Genomic DNA, 22,743 nt, shown 5'->3' with positions numbered 1-22,743 from the left:
TTCTAATTTTAAGTGCATGTGTATATAATGTGTGTATAAGTTCAGAAAAGTTCTTTCATTCATAGTCCAATCTCTCTTCTTACTCCTCCAAGTTCACTGGCATCATACAATTCTTATATTGATCAAACCAGCAACCACAAAGAAGGCATATCACACAGGGGTTAAGATTAACAATTACTGTATTAACAAAAATTCACCTTCAAACTTTAATTCAAAATCCCCCCTTTTATAACAATGCCCCCTGGTTACTATGCAAATTTATATAACAGTGTAAAACTAATAAATTCCCCAGCCTAAATATAACAAATGTAATTAAAGTCTAAGTTATATTTCCAACCAGCCCACAGAAAAACTTAGCCACAAAACAAACACAAAACACACAAGACTCACAAAACTTCGATCACAACCGAAGCAAAGATCATAAACAAAATTCAGTTTGTTTGGTAAACTGAAGCCAAAAGATCTTTGAGAGAGAGAGAAAGAGAGAGCACAAAATTCGAAGTTGTCTTCTTGTCTTGCTTGCAGAGAGAGGAACAATGGCTTGGTCTGGATCCTTCTGGCTGCCTTCGGAATGTTCATCCCTTTTCAAATGCCCAACATTCTAAACTGCCTCCCAATGACTCTGCTTGGGCCTCCTTGCACTTCACAGCCACACTCTGTGGTGGTGTGTCTTCCAAGTCCAGAAATTTCTAGATAATCTTCTGCACATGCCCAGTCCGACTCCCACTCTCTCAGCAGTCCACCTTCACTTTGGTTCTCTAAGGCAAAATGTCACTTTTTAACATAAAACCACACAACACATAGATCAATACACAACACAGAACTCTGTAACAACAGAATTTAACATTTATGAATTACACTGGGCTTTGGTGATTGAAAGGTAAATGGTTACCACTCAGGAAGTTCTTGTCGGTTGCAGTGGGAGGTTTGTTGCTCGTTGGACACCCACAACTGATTTCTTCTGTTCAGCCACTTCAGTGTCTTGCTGAAGAAACTTGCCCCATCAGGGTTTTCCAGATGATAACCTCTTTCTTTCAGGTCACCTCAGAGTTCCTTTTTGTTTCCCTTATTTCAAGTGAAACATTATGCAGCCAGTCCTCTCTGTTATATAGAGAATTTAGGTTAAAAAGACTTAAGTTAAAATGTGATGATTAATCATAAACAGGGAAGCCAGAACGGACAGGGAGTTTACTAGCAGTCAAGGACAAAAGGATCTGCTGAATATGTTTTTTTAAACCTATCTTTTCATGGTCATAGTGAGAGACATGCAGGAGACAAAGGATTGATAAGAAGGGTGAGAAACAGAATTTAGTGTATGTAGAATTCACAGCGTACGTAACGAACGTGATAATTAATAATGCAGTTATACTTAGAATGCTTTTGTAATACTAACCAATTAAAACAGTATTAATAAGAAGGGGAAGGGCAAATAATAAGGGTATAAAAATCAATGCACTGTATGTATCGGGGCTTAACTGGTGAGAAACCAGTTGAGTCCAACTCTGCAGACTTGTAAATAAAGCTTGTCGTGTCATCAGTTTTAAAGAGACTCATGTGTGAGAAGTTTTATTTCTGACAAATGGGGGCTCGTCCGGGATCTACACTCCGGCCGTGAGGGGAGGCGAGAAGAGGGACATCGGAGGCGGTGCACCCCGCTGAGTTCAGCGGCTCCTAGTCCCTTGCTCGTTGCTTCGGGCGGCTTGAGCGAGTGGTATCCGGACAGGGTGACACGACAAGACGGAGAGGAGAAGGGTGACGGTTCAATCCACGGGAAGACACCGGTAAGTGACGACTTACGATTGTGGTGTGGGGATTGGGTAACAGGTGTAACGGAATACACCTGTTTGGATAAAAACCTAACGTAATAGATTCGGTATAGATCTTTTGTCGTAGTGTGAGGACCCTGTCGCGGGACTCTAGGATAGACCCCAGGGAAACCTCGGCGGTAACCGAAGGAGGGACAGCACCTCCGACGAAGTGCCGAGAAGAGAGGGGTCAACCCCAGGAAAACCTCAGCGGTAACCGAAGGAGGGACAGTACCTCCGACGAGGCGTCTGAGAAGAAGGGAGTAGGGTCCAGAACGAGAGGGTCCTCAGCAACGATAAACAGATCTAGGTGGGAAAATGGGAGGATCAAAATCTAAGGGCTCGTCTGAAAATTCAGGACAATTCCTGGGAGTACCCCTTGACAGCCCTTTGGGGAGAATGTTTGAAAATTGGGATAGTAAAAGATATCGGGACAAAAACAAGAAAAAGATGGTCCAATATTGTCTCCTTTGGTCAAAACAACCTATTAAAGGTTCCTCGGTCTGGTGGCCGAAATTTGGATCTGATGAGGATTGGGTTAGACAAGCATTAAACATATATGTAAATTCGAGACCAAAGGTGAATCAAGAAGAGTCAGCATATGCATTTTGTTGGGTTCCCTGGCCAGGATCCTTAACAGAATGTTTTAAATTGAGGGTAGCGAGAGAAAAGAAATGGGAACCTCTGGACAACCTTCCCCCTCCTTATATTCCCCCGGTGCCTACTGCGCCCGAGGAAAGCTTATTACCGGAGGGGAAAGGTGATGAATCTGATTGCCCCGAAGGGGGCCGGGAAAAAAAGGATGAATTAAGGGAGTCGGACCCTAAACTTCCACCGGTAAACCGACCCTGGACAAGATCCCAGACTGGTCCAGGACCATCAAAGTTTTCAATAAACCTAAATCCCCTGAGAGAAGTTCCTATGGGAGGACCGGGAGGGGGAACGGGATATGTGAATGTTCCCCTAACTAGTACAGAGGTGCGGGGATTTAAGAAAGAAATGAAAAAGTTATTGGAAGATCCTATAGGACTGGCTGAACAGCTTGACCAATTCTTGGGACCAAACACATATACGTGGGAAGAGATGCAGGCAATAATGGGAACATTATTTTCACCCCAGGAGAGGCAGATGATTCGACGGGCTGCCCTCCTCATGTGGGAATATGAACAACCTGGGGACCCTAGACCCCATGAACAAAAATATCCCTTAAATGAACCCAGGTGGGACAAACGAACACCCGAGGGATTGGCAAGTATGAGACAATATAGAGAGTGGACAATTAAAGGGATACGGGAGGCTGTGCCAAAGGGTCACAATTTTACCAAGGCATTTGGGAACCACCAGGGGAAAGACGAGTCCCCTACTGATTTTTTGGAGAGGGTGAGAAAGAATGTCCAACAGTATGCTGGCGTGGACCCTAGTACACCAATGGGTGAACAGCTTATTCGAATTGAATTTGTTTCCAAATCATGGCAAGACATTAGAAAGAAACTAGAAAAGGAGGAGGACTGGAGTGAAAAACCCCTAAGTGAACTGTTAAAAAAGGCACAAAAAGTATATGTGCAGAGAGAAGAAGAAGATCAAAAGAGGGCGACAAAGGTTATGGTACAGACTATCCGACAGATGAATGCTGAATCCAGAGGGGAAAGAAAACAAAACCTTCCTCTAAACAATCCAAGATATCCAAGAGAGGGAAGACCCCGGAGGTTCGTTAAGTGCTATTACTGCAATGAGGAAGGACACTTTAAGAGGGAATGCCCCCGATACAAGAGGGAATTGCGTGCCCTCGAACTTATGGAAGAAGATTAGGGGTGTCAGGGGTTCCAAATGTTAGGGACAAAAGAGGGAACCCCTGGTAAAACTAAAAATTGGTCCCAAGGGAGAAGAGGTGGTGTTTATGGTGGACACAGGAGCGGAACGAAGTAGTGTAATAACTGTGCCAATCGGAACTGAGCCTATAAAAAGTAATTTGACAATTTCTGGGATAGAAGGGGCTCCCAGAATGGTATCAATAATTCCCCAAGTAACAGTGAAACTGGAAGAAAGAGAAGGGGTACAAGACCTCTTGTTATTACCTTCGGCTGGATTTAACCTCCTAGGAAGGGACTTACAGGCTCTCCTAGGTTTGGGTGCTCTCCCTGTGGACGGAGAAGTGCGAGTCCACCTCTGCGCTTTAAAGGAAGAGGATGAACGGCAGATTGACGAGAGAGTCTGGTATAAGGAGGGAAATCGAGGAGGTCTGGACATCCCACCTTTACATGTCACATTAATACCAGGTCATCAGCCGGTAAGGAAACGTCAGTATCCTATTTCTTTGGAAGGGAGAAAAGGGCTACAGCCGGTAATTGAGACTTTAATACGAGACGGACTATTAGAAGAATGCATGTCACCTTATAACACCCCTATACTCCCAGTAAAAAAGTCAGATGGATCCTATCGCCTAGTTCAGGATCTAAGAAGTTTGAATGCTATTGTTCAGACCCGCCACCCAGTGGTGCCTAATCCCTATACTATTATGAGTCGGATTCCCCCAGACCATGAGTGGTTTAGTGTTATCGACTTGAAGGATGCCTTCTGGACGTGTCCATTAGAAGAGGAAAGTAGAGATATGTTTGCGTTTGAATGGGAAAATCCATGGACAGGTAGACGGAGACAGTTTCGGTGGACTGTATTGCCCCAAGGGTTCACTGAGTCTCCAAACCTGTTTGGACAAATGCTAGAACAAATCCTGGTGGACTATCCACAATCTGATGATTCCCAACTAATGCAGTATGTGGACGATTTACTATTATCAGGACCCAAGGAACAAGAAATGAGGGGAGATACCATTAGACTCTTGAATTATCTGGGGAAAAAGGGTCTACGGGTGTCCAGGAACAAGTTACAGTTTGTTGAGAGAACTGTGATATATTTGGGACACCAGATAAGTAAAGGACAGAAACGGATTACCCCTGAACGGATTGCGGGAATCACTAGAATGCCTTTACCCCGTAATAAGAAGGAAATAAGACAATTCCTGGGACTCTTAGGTTACTGTAGGTTATGGATAGAGGACTACTCAGCTTTGGTGAAGTTTATGTATGATAAACTGACAAATGAAAATGAATATCCATTGAAATGGACCCAGGAGGAGGAGGGATGGTTCGAGGACTTGAAGCATCGCCTGACACGAGCCCCAGTACTCACTCTGCCCTCTTTAAAACAGCCCTTCCAGCTATTTGTCACTCATAACCAAGGAACAGCTGTGGGAGTTTTAACACAGGAGAAAGGCGGTCAGCGACACCCAGTGGCTTTCCTTTCCAAAATGATGGACCCAGTGTCTCGCAGATGGCCGACGTGTATCCAGGGAGTAGCGGCTGCTGCTCTGTTGGTAGAGGAAGCACGTAAACTTACTTTTGGAGGAAAGATGACTGTGTACACCTCCCATTCTGTGAGTGTTTTATTAACACAAACTGCCCATCGATGGCTGACTGATTCTCGCATATTAAAGTATGAAACCATTTTAATGGTTGGAGAAGATTTACAGTTTGCAAAAATTAATAGCTGCAACCCAGCTCAGTTTTTATACGGCAGTGAAACAGAGAGAGAGGTGGAGCATGACTGTGTCGAGTTGACAGATCTTCAGACCAAGACCCGAGAAGACCTTTGCGATACTCCGCTGGGAGAAGGATATGAATTCTACATTGACGGCTCCGCCAGATGTGTTGACGGAATGAGAAGAAATGGGTATGCTATAATAGAAGGAAATACTTGGAAAGTAGTAGAATCCACGAGACTACCCGGAAGCTGGTCAGCACAATCCTGTGAACTATATGCCTTGCAGAGAGCCCTCAGAATACTGTCAAAGAAAATTGGAACGATTTACACAGATTCCAAATACGCATACGGGGTAGTGCATACCTTTGGTAAGATCTGGAAGGAGCGTGGTCTAATTACATCAAGAGGAAAGGAATTGGCACACGAACAGATGATTACTCTGACTTTAGAAGCCTTAACATTACCCCAAGAAATAGCAGTGGTCTACATACCAAGCCATCAAAGGGGAGATAACCCGACAGCAATTGGAAACAGACTGGCTGATGAAGAAGCCAAAAGAGCAGCCCAGCAACAAGAAGTCCATTTGCTGACTTTAATCCCAATAAGGCAAGGCATAAAGACAGCTCCCATTTTCACTGCTAAGGAAGAAAAGAACATGGATCAGCTGGGCGCAAGCCAGTTACCTGATGGAACATGGAAGACACCAGATGGAAGAATGGTTCTAAATAAAGAAATAACTCGCAATATTTTAAAACACCTGCATCATCAGAGCCACTGGGGCACCCAAGCCTTATGTGACACAGTGCTTCGAGAATATGTGTGTAAGGGAATCTACACCTTGGCCCAACAGGAGGTACAAAATTGTTACCTATGCACAAAAATTAATAAGAAGATAATGAGAACAGGGACCATGGGAGGTCAACCATTAGCCATACGCCCTTTTCAACGTATCCAGATCGACTTCACAGAATTACCTCAAGTTCAAAGATGGAAATATCTGTTGGTGATAATAGATCACTTTACCCGATGGGTAGAAGCCTTTCCAACAATAAATACTACAGCCTCTACAGTAGCTCGCCTCCTCCTAGAGCAGATGATCCCCAGATATGGTATAATGGATTCTATAGACTCAGACAGGGATCCACATTTTTCTTCAAAAATCCAGCAATTGATTTGTAATGCATTACAGGTCTCTTGGAAATTACATACCCCTTGGCATCCACAAAGCTCAGGGAAGGTTGAACGTATGAATGGAACATTAAAAATGCAATTGACAAAGTTAATGGTGGAAACTAAAATGCCTTGGATAAAGTGTCTGCCCCTGGCTTTATTGAGAATTCGTACTGCCCCACGAAAAGATGTAGGGCTGTCCCCTTATGAAATGATGTTTGGGCTTCCCTTCTGGAGTACAGTTGAGGGGTGTCCCACCTTGGGGGAAGGGGATATATTTGTTAGGAACTATTTACAGGCACTGTCACGCTCTCTTGCAGATTTACGAAAGAGAGGACTATTGGCACAAACACCACCTCTAGACTTTTCTTTACACAAAGTGGAACCAGGAGACTGGATTCTCATCAAGACCTGGAAGACTGAAAAACTCCAGCCCCAGTGGGAAGGTCCATACCAAGTTCTCTTAACTACAGAAGCTGCAGCACGAACAAGAGAGAAGGGGTGGACACACGCATCCAGATTTAAGGGACCTGTAGAGGCACCTCAGGACCCTGATACAAACTCAGATTGGACTTGTGTTCCTGGAGAAAAACCTCTTACCTTACGATTTCGCAAAAAGACTTAATTCACAATGTTATTGTTATGTTCTTTGATTTTTCTTAGTTTGCCTATGTCTTTATCAGGTGTGAAATGTAAAAAAATGTCTTTATCAGGTGTGAAATGGTTTGGAGGAACCTGGTGGCGTACCTTCTTGTGGGTCATCGGAGGTATTTTATTCCTCCTACTTATTTTGCCCTGTATTATTCCCTGTCTACGCAGCCTGGTGATTTCCATGGTCGAACAAGCTATGCAACCAGGGGGAATGGGAGACCCTGTAAGACTTTTATTTCAGCGTGAGATTAATATATCATAAAACGTTTCTCTTCCCTAGCTTAGAATCCCCATTCATATCTATACATATATTCAACACATTTTAAAGAGAGAAAGGGGTGGATTGTTATATAGAGAATTTAGGTTAAAAAGACTTAAGTTAAAATGTGATGATTAATCATAAACAGGGAAGCCAGAACGGACAGGGAGTTTACTAGCAGTCAAGGACAAAAGGATCTGCTGAATATGTTTTTTTAAACCTATCTTTTCATGGTCATAGTGAGAGACATGCAGGAGACAAAGGATTGATAAGAAGGGTGAGAAACAGAATTTAGTGTATGTAGAATTCACAGTGTACGTAACGAACGTGATAATTAATAATGCAGTTATACTTAGAATGCTTTTGTAATACTAACCAATTAAAACAGTATTAATAAGAAGGGGAAGGGCAAATAATAAGGGTATAAAAATCAATGCACTGTATGTATCGGGGCTTAACTGGTGAGAAACCAGTTGAGTCCAACTCTGCAGACTTGTAAATAAAGCTTGTCGTGTCATCAGTTTTAAAGAGACTCATGTGTGAGAAGTTTTATTTCTGACACTCTCCTCTAGTATGGACCGCAAAGGCTTTGAACAGGCTTAACTAAGAACTCACAACCCATCTCCAATGGGGTTTTTCCACAAGCTTGCCAGCTTGTCATGTTCCAGTCCCAGATGCAAATCTTTAGAAATGTAGAACAGAATTCTCTCTCTCTCTCACTCAGAGAAAATCACATGACCCTCTTAGAACAGCCAACTGCACTCAGACTGCAGCTCCGGACCTACTCTTTCAAGTTCGATCATCTGTTGCTTTCTAAAACAATAATCCATTATTCCACATCATGTCCGTTTAACACCTACTTGTAAAGTCCTTATAGGCACTCTTCAAAGTTTTTGCAAAGGCACCCGGAGCATGGACTGTCTGGCTTGAGCCAAGTTCTAGCATTTTAAATGAGATCTATTTTGAAGTGTTTGTATGTGACCTTCTCAAAAAAAAACCTGCCATAATTTATCTCCTTTAAAAATATAACATAATCTGTCACAATAGTTATCCACTATTCATTCCATCTCCCTCTGGAAGATGACCCCAAAGGGGACTTGGAGGAAGTGATAGAGGTGGCCATCTGCCTTGAAGGCAGTGTATGGGCTGTTCTCCGGACGGATCAGGAGATGGGGGTAGGCTGACTTAAGGTCAATGGATGAGAAGACCCAGAACTGGGCAATCTCATTTACCATGTCAACGATACAAGGGAGTGGGTAGCCATCCAGCTGGGTGAAATGGTGTGTGGTCTGGCTGTAGTCGATGACCATGCAGTGTTTCTCTCCGCTCTTAACAACCACCACCTGTGTTCACCAGGGGCTGGTGCTGGGTTCTATGATCCCCTCTGCCAGAAGCCATGTGACTTCTGCTTTGATGAAGGCTCTGTCCCCGGAGCTGTATTACCTGCTCTTGGTGGTGACCGACTTGCAGTTGGGGGTGAGGTTCTTGAACAAGGGCAGTGCTGGGACCCAGATGGTAGAGGGACCACAGGTCATGTTCAGAAGTTGGGGGGGGGGGGGGGGAAATTGAGAGGTTTAACAATTTGCAGTTGTGGACCGTGAGGGGCAAGTGTGGACACTTGGACGCTCTTTAGCTGGCAATGGGAGTCCAATCCCAGTATGACTGATGCGCAGAGCTATGGCACGATAAAGAGTTTCAAGATCTTATTCATTTTGCCCTCCACAGTCAGTGAAACGGTGCAGCAGCCATGGATCTCTGTTGAGTGGTATTTGGAGGCTAGGGAGACTTTACATTTTGTCGGAATTACAGCAAGAGAGTAGCGCAGAACTGTCCCCGAATGAATTAAGCTCTCCATGCTCCCTGTATCAAATAAGCAGTTTGTAACACTACCATTTACCTTGGTATTCATCATGGCCTTGGCCAATTGATGTGGGCTGTCCTGGCCAAGGGTTATCGAGGCTAACGTCTGGTCGCTGTCTGAGTCACTGTAGTGGGGACACCCGTCAAGATGGCTACCCCATGTCACTCACGCGCTGCTGCTCATCACCACCAGAAATGGGGTTGTCCCATTTTCCCACCCCCATGGTCCCGCCAAGCCATTTCCCATGACCGGAAGTGACACCAGAGGTGAAGCTGGAAGTGGCACAGTTCAAGGTGGCAGCAGCTGCCAGCTGCACACAGCGCTACTGGAAGGGGGTCAGGACCTACATACCTTTCTGTAGTGTTCCTTCTTCCCAAAGGCGGAGCATGTAGCATTTTGGGCTAGGCAGCCCTTTCAGGGATGCTTTGCAATGTCCACAGAAGTAGCATTTCAGATGCTTGATGGCAGCGGCGGTGACTTGGGACCCTGCGTCCTGAGATGGCAGCACCTAAGCTCCCCACGTGACAGCCTCATTCCCCAAGAAGACCTCTGCATTCAGCTGCGCTGTCTCAAGCACTTTAGCCAGGTTGACTACTTCTTGCAGACTTCAATCACCCTTTTCCAGGAATCTCTGTCTGATGTGATCAGACAGAGATTCAGACACACATGCATTGCATAGCAGACCTTCTAGATGGGCAGCAGCAGAGTCATCTCTGCAGTCGCAGGCTCGCCCATGCTCCCATAGGACCAGCATGTACTTGTCCACTGATTCACTAGGCGCTTGTCTACGACTGACCAGGAGGAATCTGGTGTAGATGATGTTCGTCGGGGTCCAATACAGTTTCTGCAGGAGCTCCACTGTGGCTGAGTAAATCGTGCAGTCTCTTATTATCTGGAAGACTCGGTGGTCGACCCGAGCGAAAAGTAGATCTCTTTTGTCTTCCTCACTCTGCACGTCGATGCGTGTCATGAAAGCTTTGAGGCAGGGCACCACTGATCGAATTTGACTGAGGCCTCCGGATCTTTAGAGTCAGTGCCCAGTTTATTCACCCGTATTGCCTTGTCCATGCCCCCAAAATCGAAGGTGATTAAATTGTAGCGCTATTTGTCAACCACATTAGACAGAGAGATGTGATTAATAGGCTTTAATCACTTTCTCTTTGGCTTGGCTTCGCGGACGAAGATTTATGGAGGGGGTAAATGTCCACGTCAGCTGCAGGCTCGTTTGTGGCTGACAAGTCCGATGCGGGACAGGCAGACACGGTTGCAGCGGTTGCAGGGGAAAATTGGTTGGTTGGGGTTGGGTGTTGGGTTTTTCCTCCTTTGCCTTTTGTCAGTGAGGTGGGCTCTGCGGTCTTCTTCAAAGGAGGTTCCTGTCCGCCAAACTGTGAGGCGCCAAGATGCACGGTTTGAGACGACATCAGCCCACTGGCAGTGGTCAATGTGGCAGGCATCAAGAGATTTCTTTCTTCTTTCTTTGGCTTGGCTTCGCGGACGAAGATTTATGGAGGGGGTAAAAAGTCCACGTCAGCTGCAGGCTCGTTTGTGGCTGACCAGTCCGATGCGGGACAGGCAGACACGATTGCAGCGGTTGCAAGGGAAAATTGGTTGGTTGGGGTTGGGTGTTGGGTTTTTCCTCCTTTGCCTTTTGTCAGTGAGGTGGGCTCTGCGGTCTTCTTCAAAGGAGGCTGCTGCCCGCCAAACTGTGAGGCGCCAAGATGCACGGTTTGAGGCGTTATCAGCCCACTGGCGGTGGTCAATGTGGCAGGCACCAAGAGATTTCTTTAGGCAGTCCTTGTACCTTTTCTTTGGTGCACCTCTGTCACGGTGGCCAGTGGAGAGCTCGCCATATAATACGATCTTGGGAAGGCGATGGTCCTCCATTCTGGAGACGTGACCCATCCAGCGCAGCTGGATCTTCAGCAGCGTGGACTCGATGCTGTCGACCTCTGCCATCTCGAGTACCTCGACGTTAGGGGTGTGAGCGCTCCAATGGATGTTGAGGATGGAGCGGAGACAACACTGGTGGAAGCGTTCTAGGAGCCGTAGGTGGTGCCGGTAGAGGACCCATGATTCGGAGCCGAACAGGAGTGTGGGTATGACAACGGCTCTGTATACGCTTATCTTTGTGAGGTTTTTCAGTTGGTTGTTTTTCCAGACTCTTTTGTGTAGTCTTCCAAAGGCGCTATTTGCCTTGGCGAGTCTGTTGTCTATCTCATTGTCGATCCTTGCATCTGATGAAATGGTGCAGCCGAGATAGGTAAACTGGTTGACCGTTTTGAGTTTTGTGTGCCCGATGGAGATGTGGGGGGGCTGGTAGTCATGGTGGGGAGCTGGCTGATGGAGGACCTCAGTTTTCTTCAGGCTGACTTCCAGGCCAAACATTTTGGCAGTTTCCGCAAAGCAGGACGTCAAGCGCTGAAGAGCTGGCTCTGAATGGGCAACTAAAGCGGCATCATCTGCAAAGAGTAGTTCACGGACAAGTTTCTCTTGTGTCTTGGTGTGAGCTTGCAGGCGCCTCAGATTGAAGAGACTGCCATCCGTGCGGATGGCTTTAAGACATTAACATATCTCATACGTTGCTGGCCCAGTTCCAAGGCAGGTACTGAGAGAGGAGTTTGGGTGTAACAGTCTTTCTAGGGATTTCCGGGAGGGAGGAGTCACAGGTTCAAGGTACAGGCCAGCCCATACAATACATACAATAGTGGTTGCACCACATTCCACTCCAGAGGAGACCCCAGAGAGAATGACAACCCCCACCCCCAGTATGTCTTATGGATTATGTGCAGGGACTTAAAGGCAGAAGAAGGGGATGAAAGATCATTAAGAGGGTAAATTAAGTTTCGGTAGAATTATTAGGATGGAGATCTATACGTTAACACAAAATTTAGTCAAGTTAAACTTATCATTTATGTATTATAGGGGTAGAAAGTTAGGGGATGCGTAATACGTCATCACGCATGTGACGTGATCAGTGGGAACGTACATGGGCGGGTGACATGATTACGTTCGCGACGTTCAGTTGGTGCGTGCGGCATCTTGTGGAAAATAAAGTGACTAAGTTAATGCGGACGCAACATTTTTCACTATTTATTTTCACCAAATGGATAATTTCACATTCATCTATCTACATTGTACTGTTTGCTCTCTCTCTCTACCTGGGCGTCAATGTCGACAATTCTTCCTCTCCCTGAGTCGATAAGTTGGCCCTCTATTCGCCACTCAGCCCACCCGACCCTCCTCTCGGAGCGGGTCCGTGCGAGCGAGATCAAGGAAGTCTCGCGAGATCGGCGGTGTGTTGACGCGGGCCCATGAGCCTCTGCTCCTTCTCTTCCCCTTGGTGGTTGCCGGTGAGTGTCTGTGGATGACGGAAAAGCGCTAAAGTGAGGAAACAATCCTCGGCTAATCTGCTCCATCGAAACTTGAGATGCTCCAGTTTCACTGAAAATGGCCCTTATTTTAATAAACAACTTTATCCGCCTGGTATTAAATCGATTAATAGGTCGGTTTTACATCTAAACGAGAAAGGTGGTGAAATCTGCAGGCCCTGTGATGCGTCAAAATGGCTGCCCTGGACGGAGCCCCCACCGTGGTGTTGATGGTTTGTTTAGGCCGAGTTCGTTGGTATTAAAGCGATCGCTATGGAATTACCTCAAAGCTGATTCAGACCTTTTTACGATCACGGGTGGAATGCAAGATCTGTGACTTGGATTTAGTTGAGGGGCCGGGTTTTTAATGTTCTTGATCAGCTGAAAATGTATGGTTTGAGGTCCGAAATGTACTCTTAAATTGAGCCGCTTTCAGGTGCATTCTCCGCCAAGAATGCGCCTGTAGAAGCGGATGCAGAGCATTGCATATCATCGTTCAGGTGTAGCCCTGAAAGCGCTGCGCTGTCCACCTGAAAGGGACGGCTGCACGGGAGGCGCCTCGGAGTGCACTCCGTCTCCTGTCCGCTGTAGCTTTCAGGCAACTGCATTCAGGAGCCTAGGGGGACTTAGGAAGTTATCCCTCAGCTCATAGGAGGGTTAGAAAGTGCGCCTCCTGCTCTTTCAGGTGGGTACCCTGAGAACCGTGTAGGGGTAGAATATGCGGCTTTACACTGGCGTATTCTGGCCACCTGAAAGAGCCTAAAGTATTCATGGAAACTTGTCTTTTTCAGCATGTGGTTGCAATGATGTCAATCTTAGGACACCTTTAGAATATACCATGAAAAAACAACGCCTGTCTGAGCTTCCACATTTGGGACATTTTTTGAGAAATAAAAACCTAAATTGGGTCTTTTGAAACTTTAACCTATGTCTCCTAGGGATTCTGAAGTATAACATTTCACTTATCAATATAGTGAAATTGAAAACCAAATTAACAAACTTCAAAAAAAACTGGCATTAACATTTGTTAACCATATCTAATAATTTGACCTCCAGCTCTGTGAAAATGGTCCGGTACTCGTTGGATCCTGAGAATCCCACCAAATGTAAGTAATGATTAAATTTTAGCATAGCTTGGGAATGCCATGCAACTAGTTTATTGACTCTTATTATCTTCTACAGCATGCAAAGCAAGGGGTTCCAACTTGCGAGTACACTTTAAGGTAAGTGTTTTGAATTGAATATCTCTCCTGGTAAAATTCTTTCCGAGGGTTTTGAAAGCATATAAAAATTGCCTGTTGCTGGGTATATCAAAGTACCCCTCCTGATTGTAACTTGTAGCATATTGCACCTTACATGCGCTGTAGGTTTCTGTGAGGGGCAGTGGACAAAGTGGTGACACTGCCTTATAGTGGAGAAAAGTAAAATAATTTCATGTACGTTACATTTTAAATAGTATTATGTAACAGTAATGGAACCATTAGTGAGAGTTGGTCATTGTTCTATAGTGGCAGCCCAATTAAATTGTCATTAATATGCTGTATAACTGAATTGAAACAGCAGTAAACTTGTGGACTTGTATCAGAAGATGGCCACTTAACAATTTTAAATGTACCTTTAAGACAAAAATGAGATTACAGACCTTGCCACTATTAAAGTCTCTTTCTCTCTTCCCTCATGCATTTACATGCCCTACACATCTCCTCTGCTTCCATTGTCTGTTTAGATCAGTGGGTTTCAAATTACCCTAACTTTCCACAGATCTCAGCATTTTTAAAATCCACCTACACATTTTATGAGTGCCTTCCTGGCCCTCTCTGACTCCCTCTGCTTATTCCACGCAGTGCTAGGATGTTGCTCTGCCAACTTTGGCTGCCACGTTTCCTGCAGTATGGCAGTGTTCTCCATGCACTTCCCCTCAGTTGAAAAGGGTTTCCGACGTGTTGCAGTGCCATGCCGTTTATGTCAGCAGCGCTCCCTTGTGTTTTTACCCACATCTCGAAAACCATGTGTGAAGAAACGTTTGGGAAAGATTGCTTTTAAGGTTATCTGAAGAAAATTCCTGAGTAATAGCTGAACAACCCCATGCCTCTGCCTGGGGATTGGGCGTAGATTGGGCAGGGGCTCTGCCTGGGGATTGGATGCAAGTGAGGCTTGGCATGCTAGTGATAGAATGGGCAAGTACTGCTTGGGGTCAGGAGAACCAGATACTAGTTTGAGAATAAGTCAAGCAGGTACTGCCTGGTTATGTGGAAGGGGCTTGGAAGCTGGGTACAGATGGTAGTGCCTGTCTGATAGACTGTGCTCACTGTAAAAAAAAGATTTTGTTTAAAATGGCGTTTTTTTTTCTTTGATGACTTGAAACTGGTAATTTGTGTATCTCCCCCCCCCCCCCCCCCCGACTGTACCCTCTCATGCAAGCGCTTGACTCATTTCCTTCTTTTAGCAATCCCTATGCTGTAAGTGCTCTGTGATTGATAAAGGGTTGCTTAAGGTAATGAGTGAGTGGGAAGGAAGGTTGAGACCACTGCTACTGAAATATTTTGCTTGAGGAAAAAATTGTCATTGGCCCATTTCCTTTGGGGTTATGAAACCGTGCACATAACAAGTCAATTGGGTACGATTAAAATAGTCGTTTTCAAACTTTTTCTTTCCACTCACATACCACCTTAAGCAATCCCTTACTAATTGCAAGAGCACTTATGGCATAGGTATTGCTTAAGATGAAATATGAGTTTAGGGGGGCAGTTTAAAAATCGCTGGTTTAGATGAATTATAATTTTGCATTTGTTACTGTTACTTGCCATTATTACCAGGAGCTCAAGACTAGATAATCCCCTAGGTGCTTGTAATTTGTAGAAATATTATTCATGGTCAAAAACATATTTATATTCCTAAAACAGTAAATAGTTGTATTCCTTGTATAAGGAGTAAGACTTTAAGATGGATTACAAAAAGCCTTTACTATGGGGAGTTAACTATATTAATGTTTACTTGGCCTTGGATTTTAATTGTAATGCAACTTCCTGCCAGAATCGCTGTTCAGAAGCAATTGGAAGAGTATTGAATAAGATTGCAACAGAACTGTCTATTATGTTGTCGGAAGTATGGAAAGAAATTGCTGAGATCATGTTCAGAGATTTTTGCATCTATCTTGGGCACAAGTCAGATACCAGAAGACTGGCTAGTGTATATTTACGAATACAAGAAAAAAAAATGGAAATACAGTTTATGTCATTGAGAGAAAGCTTCTGGGAGGATTTTGAGAGATATTGGGAAAGATGAGGACTGATTGGAGATAGGGCAGCTTTGTGTGTGCGAGATTGTGTATCATCGATAGTTTGAAGAGATGATCTAGAGCACACATGTCAAACTCTGGCCCGCGGGCCAATATAATTATATTTGGCCCGCAAGATCATTTCAAAAATGTATTAGAGGTGGCCCGCCCTGCAGCGAGAGCCGATGCTGTTTTTTGGTCATGTCACCCCCACCATCCTCCCCCTTCATTGCACATCCTTCCCCATTGTAACACGAGAAATTGTAACACGAGAAATTGTAACACGTGAAATTGTAACACGAGAAATTGTAACACGAGAAATTGTAACACGAGAAATTGTAACACGAGAAATTGTAACACGAGAAATTGTAACACGAGAAATTGTAACACGAGAAATTGTAACACGAGAAATTGTAACACGAGAAATTGTAACACGAGAAGTCTGTTGATGTCATCAGCCGGCAAGCCGGTTGAGAGGCTCCCCACACAACCAGTCACTTCTCCCACCTGTCGAGCGGTGCGGTGGATTGGCGAGCGCCTGTGATTTCCTGTCAGCGCGACGGGCATGGTAGGCTGCACACGGCCTCCGGGCAGCGCGAGCCCCGCACGACTGGCACCGGACAGCCCTTCCACAGCGCGAGCGCACTTCTCCCGGTCGCCACGGCCTTCAGCGCTTGCACCTGCGCAGACCCCAGGGACGGCTGGTTCGGCCCTGCACGTGAAAAGAGAGATGGTGGCTGTCCGCAAAGGCTGATCGGCAGCGCGCTGGGCCTGAGTGGGTGGGTAAGCAGGGGTGGGCAGAGGGTGTAGGGTGTAGGTGAGGAGTAATGGGCAGGGGAAGTTATGGTGGTGCGAGGGGCAGTTAGACGGAGGGATGAGTAGAAGGAGGGGTGGATAGGGAAGAGGTAAAAGGGGAGGGGTGATTAGAGGGTGAGAGACGGGTAGAGGGAGGAACAGGTTGAGGGGAGAGGCAGTAGAGAGGCATGTATAGAATGGGGTGGGTAGAGGCAGAGCGAGTGGAGTGAGGGGTGAGTAAAGGTTGGGTAAAGGACTGGTCAGGTAGAGGGATGGTGGGTCGAGGGTGAATAGAGGCCTAGAGCCTGAGGAGTGAGCAGGAAATGCTGAGTCCTGATGCAGGCCAAAATGGACACAGCCTGTGCATCTCCACAGGGACCAAATAGGTTTCCGTCAGGTCAAGCAAAGGGTGAACTTGAGCTACCTACTCCTGACCTGTAACATTATCCTCCTAAAGTTTTCTCCTAAAGTTTAACATTACATATGTTGAGAGAAAACATGCAGATGTTGTTGAAAATTTCAATAAATATTGAGTTCGGCCCTCGACTTAGTCCAAGTTTTTAATTTTGGCCCTCGGTGAATTTGAGTTTGACCCCCCTGATCTAGAGGATGAGGGTAGGGTGGTGAGCATTGTCTATATGGGTTTAAGATAAACCTTTGAGATATCATGGTAAATCTAATTCAGAAAGTTAGGACTCATGAGATTTAGAGTGAACTAGCCAAGTGGATGCAAAGTTAGCTTAGTGGAAGGAATGAAAGGTTAGTTATGGAGGGTGACTAATCTGATAGAGCCCTCTGACAGGATGTGCTGCAGTGTTGAGTTCCCCATTATTTGTCATAAATGGATGAGAATGTTGGTAACGTGATAGGTGGTTGCTGATAACGACAGTAAAGAAGGTTGTCTAAAGTTACAACTGCATCTGGATCAGGGGACAAAGTAGGCAAAGTGATGGCAGATGCAACTGAACTTAGATAACTGCAAGGTGGTGTATTTTGTGAAGTTATACTAGAGCAGGATATACATAATGAATGACAGTGTCCTTTGACTGTTGTAGAACACAGACACCTCGGGACACAGATATATAGTTCTTCAGAAGTGGTGACTTGTAGACAGTGTGATGAAAAGGTGTACAGCACCTTTGTTCATGGAGAAAAAGAGTTAGGAAGTCATGTAACATTTGTACAAAGTATTGGTGAGGCTGAACATGTAGTAATGTGTTATATTGTGTGCAGTTTAGTACTCTAGCAGATGGTGTGGTTAATCTTGAGATGGATCAGAAAAGATTCACCAAGATGTTGCCAGGACTCGAGGTCTTAAATTATGAGGAGAGACTAGTAGGCTGTCACTTTTCCTGGAGTGAAGGAGACTGGCTTAGATCGGGAAGATAGAATTCTCAGGGAAGCCACAGAGCAGAAACTTAAAGTAAGATGGGGGAGATTTTCACACAGTGTGGGTGGGTATAAGGAATGAACTGCCAAAGGGCAGGTACATCACATTTGACAGATTCGTGGATAGGAAAGGTTTAGATGACTGATGGGCCCATACAGACATATGGGACTAGCTCAAGGAGGCATCTTGATTAGCAGTCAAGTTGGGCTGAAGGGCCTGTTGTGATGTATGACCATGAGAACTGGTGCTAGTGGAGTAGCATTACATGCTGAGTAAAGATGATGGAGGAAGGAATTATTGCTTTTTTTTTAAATTTAGATACAAGTCTGCCATCCAACTTACACTCCCATTAACCTATTTCCCCAGTACGTTTTTGGAACCATTGATTTCATTTGAAGCTGAAAGGTTGAGCAAGAAAAGTGTGGTTCCTATGATGACCTTCTTAGGACACCTTTGGAATGGCTGTGAAATAATGAGACTATTCTGAGTGACCACATTAAGATCTACAGTATGACAAGCTGTTGGTGTAGGTTTTCTGATGTAACTGAAGATGTTCTGGCCCTAGAATACTCGTGAGACTGCTCAGACCATCAAAGGCATGCACATTCGTCGGGCAACCAAGTTCCTAAAGGATGTGGTAAACAAGAGGCAGTGTGTCCCTTTCCGGCGCTACAATGGAGGAGTTGGGAGATGTGCTCAAGTGAGTTTAAAATAATTAATGACCTATGTAAATTTCCTTTAAAATTTGAGGTAATTTCTTAAACAGAGAATATTCTAGTTCAATTGCATAATTTGCTACTGGTTTAAATTGTGCATATACAATCTGGTGTTTAGTACAGGTTGAAATATGTATGGTTGAATTCTGAGCTGAAGGGAATTGTCCTGTGGCAATAACAGCTGGTGGGGTTGTTATCTGTTCAACTGTCATTAACTAACCTAGTATTCATTACATGGCTGCTACCTTATTTGTTGGGTGTTTCTTTGTGCTCTTGTGAAATGTGGTTGCAATGATGACAATCTTAGGACACCTTTGGAATAATAATGAAAACAATGTTGTTACATGACTGAGCTTCCACACTTTGGGAGGATATAAAATATTTTAATGGTTTGTTAAATGCTTCACCAAAAATCTTTTTTAGAATTAAATATTAAATATGTCTTGTTTCATAACTCATGTTGATTTGGGTTATGAATAGAACTAAATAGCAGCTAATTATCACAACAAACTCACAAGAAAGCAGGGTAACTTGTGATGTTTCTTATATTTAGGCCAAGGCCTGGGGGTGGACGCAAGGTCGTTGGCCTAAAAAGAGTGCAGAGTTCCTTCTGCATATGCTAAAGAATGCAGAGAGTAATGCTGAACTAAAGGCAAGTATCATAGATCAATTAATTCTACTTTTAAAACTATTCTGTCTTTGGGGTGTCAAAAGAAAGTTGAGAACTTGGTCAATCTTAGTTAATTTATTGACGGTTGAGCTAAGTCTGTTTGGAGATTACAACACCTTTCTAAAAGTATAGAGGTGTAATCTGGTGATGTGGAAGATGGTTTTGGTTTTTGAGTGGAAATTGTCCAGATGATCTGTATTAATTATCGAGGTCATTTTTTGATGCTCATTGTAATTTTTTGTTTGGTTGATATTTTCCAGTTATTTTGCAAGGAGGTGTTAATTTGGTGTAGATTTGATGAATATTTAAAGATTTCTCAATTTTAAAATGTGGCTGCAATGATGACCATCTTAGGACACCTTTGGATCATATATGAAAACACTAAAACATTTTAATCTGAGTAACCACATTTTATTTGTCTTGGACTGATTCTGCCTTTATAATCAGTTTGCACATTTTTATTGGACCTACGTTTAAAATAAAGTTGTTATTTATGTGTCGTATCTAATTTATGCCATTTTTATGTATATCTGTTTACTTACTGTGTACAGAGGGGGTGATGGATCCTGCAGTTAATTTGCACGTTTCGAATTGTGCTAATCAGTTAATTCTTTAATCTAAATGCTATAAGAATCCTTGAGTGATTACAGTGATATTTTGTAGCCATCATTTTGAAATTTGTAACTTGTGTAGTTTGACTGCTCATTGGAACTTTGGAGAAGCAGTTATATTTTGGCTAAGACATTGTACAGTAAAACCCCTGTTGTCTGGAATTCAAGCAACTGGCAAAAAATGGTAAATGAGTATGTAAAAATTACAGGCGTTTAAAATTGACGTGCCTTGTTAGATCACTAATCACTTAACATGCAAACTCAAGCAACCAAAAATTTCACTTATCTGGCATCTATGGATTCTCATAGGTGCCAGCTACCAGGGTTTTACTGTATTATGTCTTTCTTGTAATTTGGGGATTTAAGGGAGGAAGAGCTGTTTTAAATTTAATTTTTTTAATTGAGATACAGCACAATAACTCCTGCCTGTGTTTCCCAAATAGACCCATTTGACCAATTAACCTACTAACCCTGTGCATTATCGTCATGTGGGAGGAAGCCAGTGCAGCCAGACTCCTTACAGTGATGGATTACAGCTGTTACTTTAATACCATTGTGTTAACCACTACGCTAAATGTGCCACCCTTGATTGTAGTTTCCACTTTCTGGAATTGTATACTTTTGTATTTAAACGTGTTCGATTTTTTTTTTCCCCAAAGGGTCTGGATGTGGATTCCCTCGTGATTGAGCACATTCAAGTGAACAAAGCTCCTAAAATGCGCCGGCGGACTTATCGTGCCCATGGTCGTATCAACCCATACATGAGTTCTCCTTGCCACATAGAGATGATCCTCACTGAAAAGGAACAAATTGTTCCAAAACCAGAGGAGGAAGTTGTTCAGAAAAAAAAGGTGATTTATTGTGATTTATAGGATCGTTGAAATTCTGTTCTATTTCAGTTTTACATTTAACCTACAAGGCTTTAAAAATATATATATTTTTCTATTGTAGTTGGGATTACAGTATGATGTTAGTGACTGGGTGTTAAAATTGATTGTGCTGCGCCCTTTAGATCTTGACTATGAGAACAATGTTCAAAGCAGCTACATTCTGAAAGCATTTAAACGAGCATTTGAATGTTTCATGAAGAATTTGAGTGGAGTTTTTTGCTGCATTTTCTTGGGTGTTAGGTAATTATTAAGTCCTTATGCTGAGCCATTTAAGTGATAGTTACTTTGGATTCATGTGCCGCTTTCCTTTTATAGGTTTCCCAGAAGAAGCTGAAGAAGCAAAAACTCATGGCACGGGATTAGATTGTACTATTTCTGCAGCAATGTCTGTATATATAATAAAACTATTGGATCTACTTTTGTGGCTAGTGTTTATGCATTCTTCTAATTTGACTGAAATACATATTTCAAGAGATGGTTATAGTGTTTCTGTATTTCTTGATTTATTTCTATCATTCCTCATTCTATCTCTAACATCTGTTATTTTACAGCAATTGAGTCTTGCTGTAGGGGGGCTACAGTAGGGTCTTTTGCTTTTAGGAATTGTGCAGAAGGATAGAGATGAGAATGGAACTGCTCTTCTTTGAGGTTTTCAATATCTGAAGATTTACTTTTTTGCTGGGGAAGTAAATCACAGAGAGACTCGAACATTGTTGCAGAATTATGGAGACAAAAGTTGCTGAATCTGAAATGGAATGCTTGAAATGTGTGATCCATCAGGAAGCATTTGTGTGTTATTTTTGCATTGGAACAGACCAGATTAAAATGAGGGCTAGGAAACTTGCCTGAATGAAATCTAGTCCTTAGGTCTAATGTACCTTTGAGGAAGAGAGATTGTTCTCTGAGCACACACTTGGTTGTGTTAGAAGCAGGGTAAAGTGATGAGCATTTGGAAGCTCATAGTCATCAATCTGGACTGAATATCCATTAACATTTCAATAGACATTGGAGTAGGCCATTCAGCCAATCAAGCCAGCCCTGCCATTCATTTAGATTATGTTCCACTATCAGTACCCTCTCCCTGCCTTCTCCCATTACCCTTAATTCCCCTATCCACAAGAATCTTATCTAACTCCCTCTTGAATTTAATCCAGAAAACCTGCCTCTACTACCCTCTGCGGCAAAGCATTCCACCAACCCACAACTCTGGGTTTAAAAAAATTCTCACCTCTGTCCTGAAGGGCCTTCTGTGTATTCTTAAACTATGGCCTCTAGTCCTAGTCTCTCCCAACATTGGGAACATGTAATCAGTTTCCATTTGTCCAATCCCTTAATAATCTTATATACGTCAATCATATCTCACCTCATCCTAAATTTCAATGTATACAACACACTTTATCCAATCTTTCAGCATACATCAATCCTCCCATCCTGGGAACTAACTTAATAGAATGTTCTTCCTCAAATTAGGAGACCAGTATTGGACACAATACTCCAGATGTGGTCTCACCAGGGCCCTGTAAAACTGCAGAAGGACATCTTTACTCCTACATTCTTGTCCTTTTTATGAAGGCTAATATGCCATTTGCCTTTTTCCACAGCTTGTTGAATCTGCATCCTAGCTTTTAGCGACTGATGTACAAGAACACCTAGATCACTTACTTCCCCACTCCCTAACTTGACTGCATTTAAATAATAATCTGCCTTCCTGTTCCTGCCACCAAAGTGGATTTTCTTTGGCTT

At 43.7% G+C, this 22,743-nt stretch overlaps 1 protein-coding gene, 1 long non-coding RNA gene and 4 other non-coding genes across 8 annotated transcripts; 5 read left to right on the top strand and 1 right to left on the bottom strand.

Annotated features, from left to right (window-relative positions):
* Nucleotides 1-12,729, bottom strand: LOC138757103 (uncharacterized). Its single transcript, XR_011353346.1, has 3 exons — nt 12,442-12,729; nt 893-1,101; nt 1-758 (listed from the first exon to the last, which is right to left on the bottom strand). It is a non-coding gene; the product is annotated as an uncharacterized lncRNA (long non-coding RNA).
* LOC138757102 (large ribosomal subunit protein uL22) lies at nt 12,610-21,417 on the top strand. Of its 3 annotated transcripts, none has more exons than XM_069923881.1 (7): nt 12,610-12,633; nt 13,708-13,757; nt 13,834-13,874; nt 18,679-18,813; nt 19,383-19,481; nt 20,770-20,961; nt 21,316-21,417. In XM_069923881.1, the coding sequence occupies exons 2-7, from the start codon at nt 13,718-13,720 to the stop codon at nt 21,361-21,363; spliced, it is 555 nt and encodes a 184-aa protein (XP_069779982.1). In that variant the 5' UTR covers nt 12,610-12,633; nt 13,708-13,717; the 3' UTR covers nt 21,364-21,417. The 3 variants fall into 3 exon arrangements, with proteins under 3 accessions (XP_069779982.1, XP_069779981.1, XP_069779983.1); XM_069923880.1 differs by lacking the exon at nt 12,610-12,633 and adding an exon at nt 12,644-12,666; XM_069923882.1 differs by lacking the exons at nt 12,610-12,633; nt 13,708-13,757; nt 13,834-13,874 and adding an exon at nt 17,618-17,706.
* On the top strand, nt 13,450-13,517 carry LOC138759724 (small nucleolar RNA SNORD58). Its single transcript, XR_011355052.1, has one exon. It is a non-coding gene; the product is annotated as a small nucleolar RNA SNORD58 (small nucleolar RNA).
* LOC138759723 (small nucleolar RNA SNORD58) lies at nt 18,539-18,605 on the top strand. The gene has a single exon (XR_011355051.1). It is a non-coding gene; the product is annotated as a small nucleolar RNA SNORD58 (small nucleolar RNA).
* On the top strand, nt 19,116-19,186 carry LOC138759721 (small nucleolar RNA SNORD58). The gene has a single exon (XR_011355049.1). It is a non-coding gene; the product is annotated as a small nucleolar RNA SNORD58 (small nucleolar RNA).
* Nucleotides 19,833-19,904, top strand: LOC138759722 (small nucleolar RNA SNORD58). Its single transcript, XR_011355050.1, has one exon. It is a non-coding gene; the product is annotated as a small nucleolar RNA SNORD58 (small nucleolar RNA).
* Nucleotides 21,418-22,743: the final 1,326 nt, after the last annotated feature.

The sequence above is a fragment of the Narcine bancroftii genome, chromosome 3, assembly GCF_036971445.1.
Source record: "Narcine bancroftii isolate sNarBan1 chromosome 3, sNarBan1.hap1, whole genome shotgun sequence".
In the NCBI taxonomy this organism is placed as follows: domain Eukaryota; kingdom Metazoa; phylum Chordata; class Chondrichthyes; order Torpediniformes; family Narcinidae; genus Narcine; species Narcine bancroftii.
This window is presented reverse-complemented; position numbering and strand designations above follow the sequence as displayed.

Bases quoted from the DNA above. Each gene is read 5' to 3' on its own strand.
- LOC138757102 (XM_069923881.1), top strand. From the start codon at position 13,718: ATGGTCCGGTACTCGTTGGATCCTGAGAATCCCACCAAAT. The intron at 13,758-13,833 runs GTAAGTAATGAT...TATCTTCTACAG, and splicing joins TCCTGAGAATCCCACCAAAT to CATGCAAAGCAAGGGGTTCC. The intron at 13,875-18,678 runs GTAAGTGTTTTG...TTCTGGCCCTAG, and splicing joins ACTTGCGAGTACACTTTAAG to AATACTCGTGAGACTGCTCA.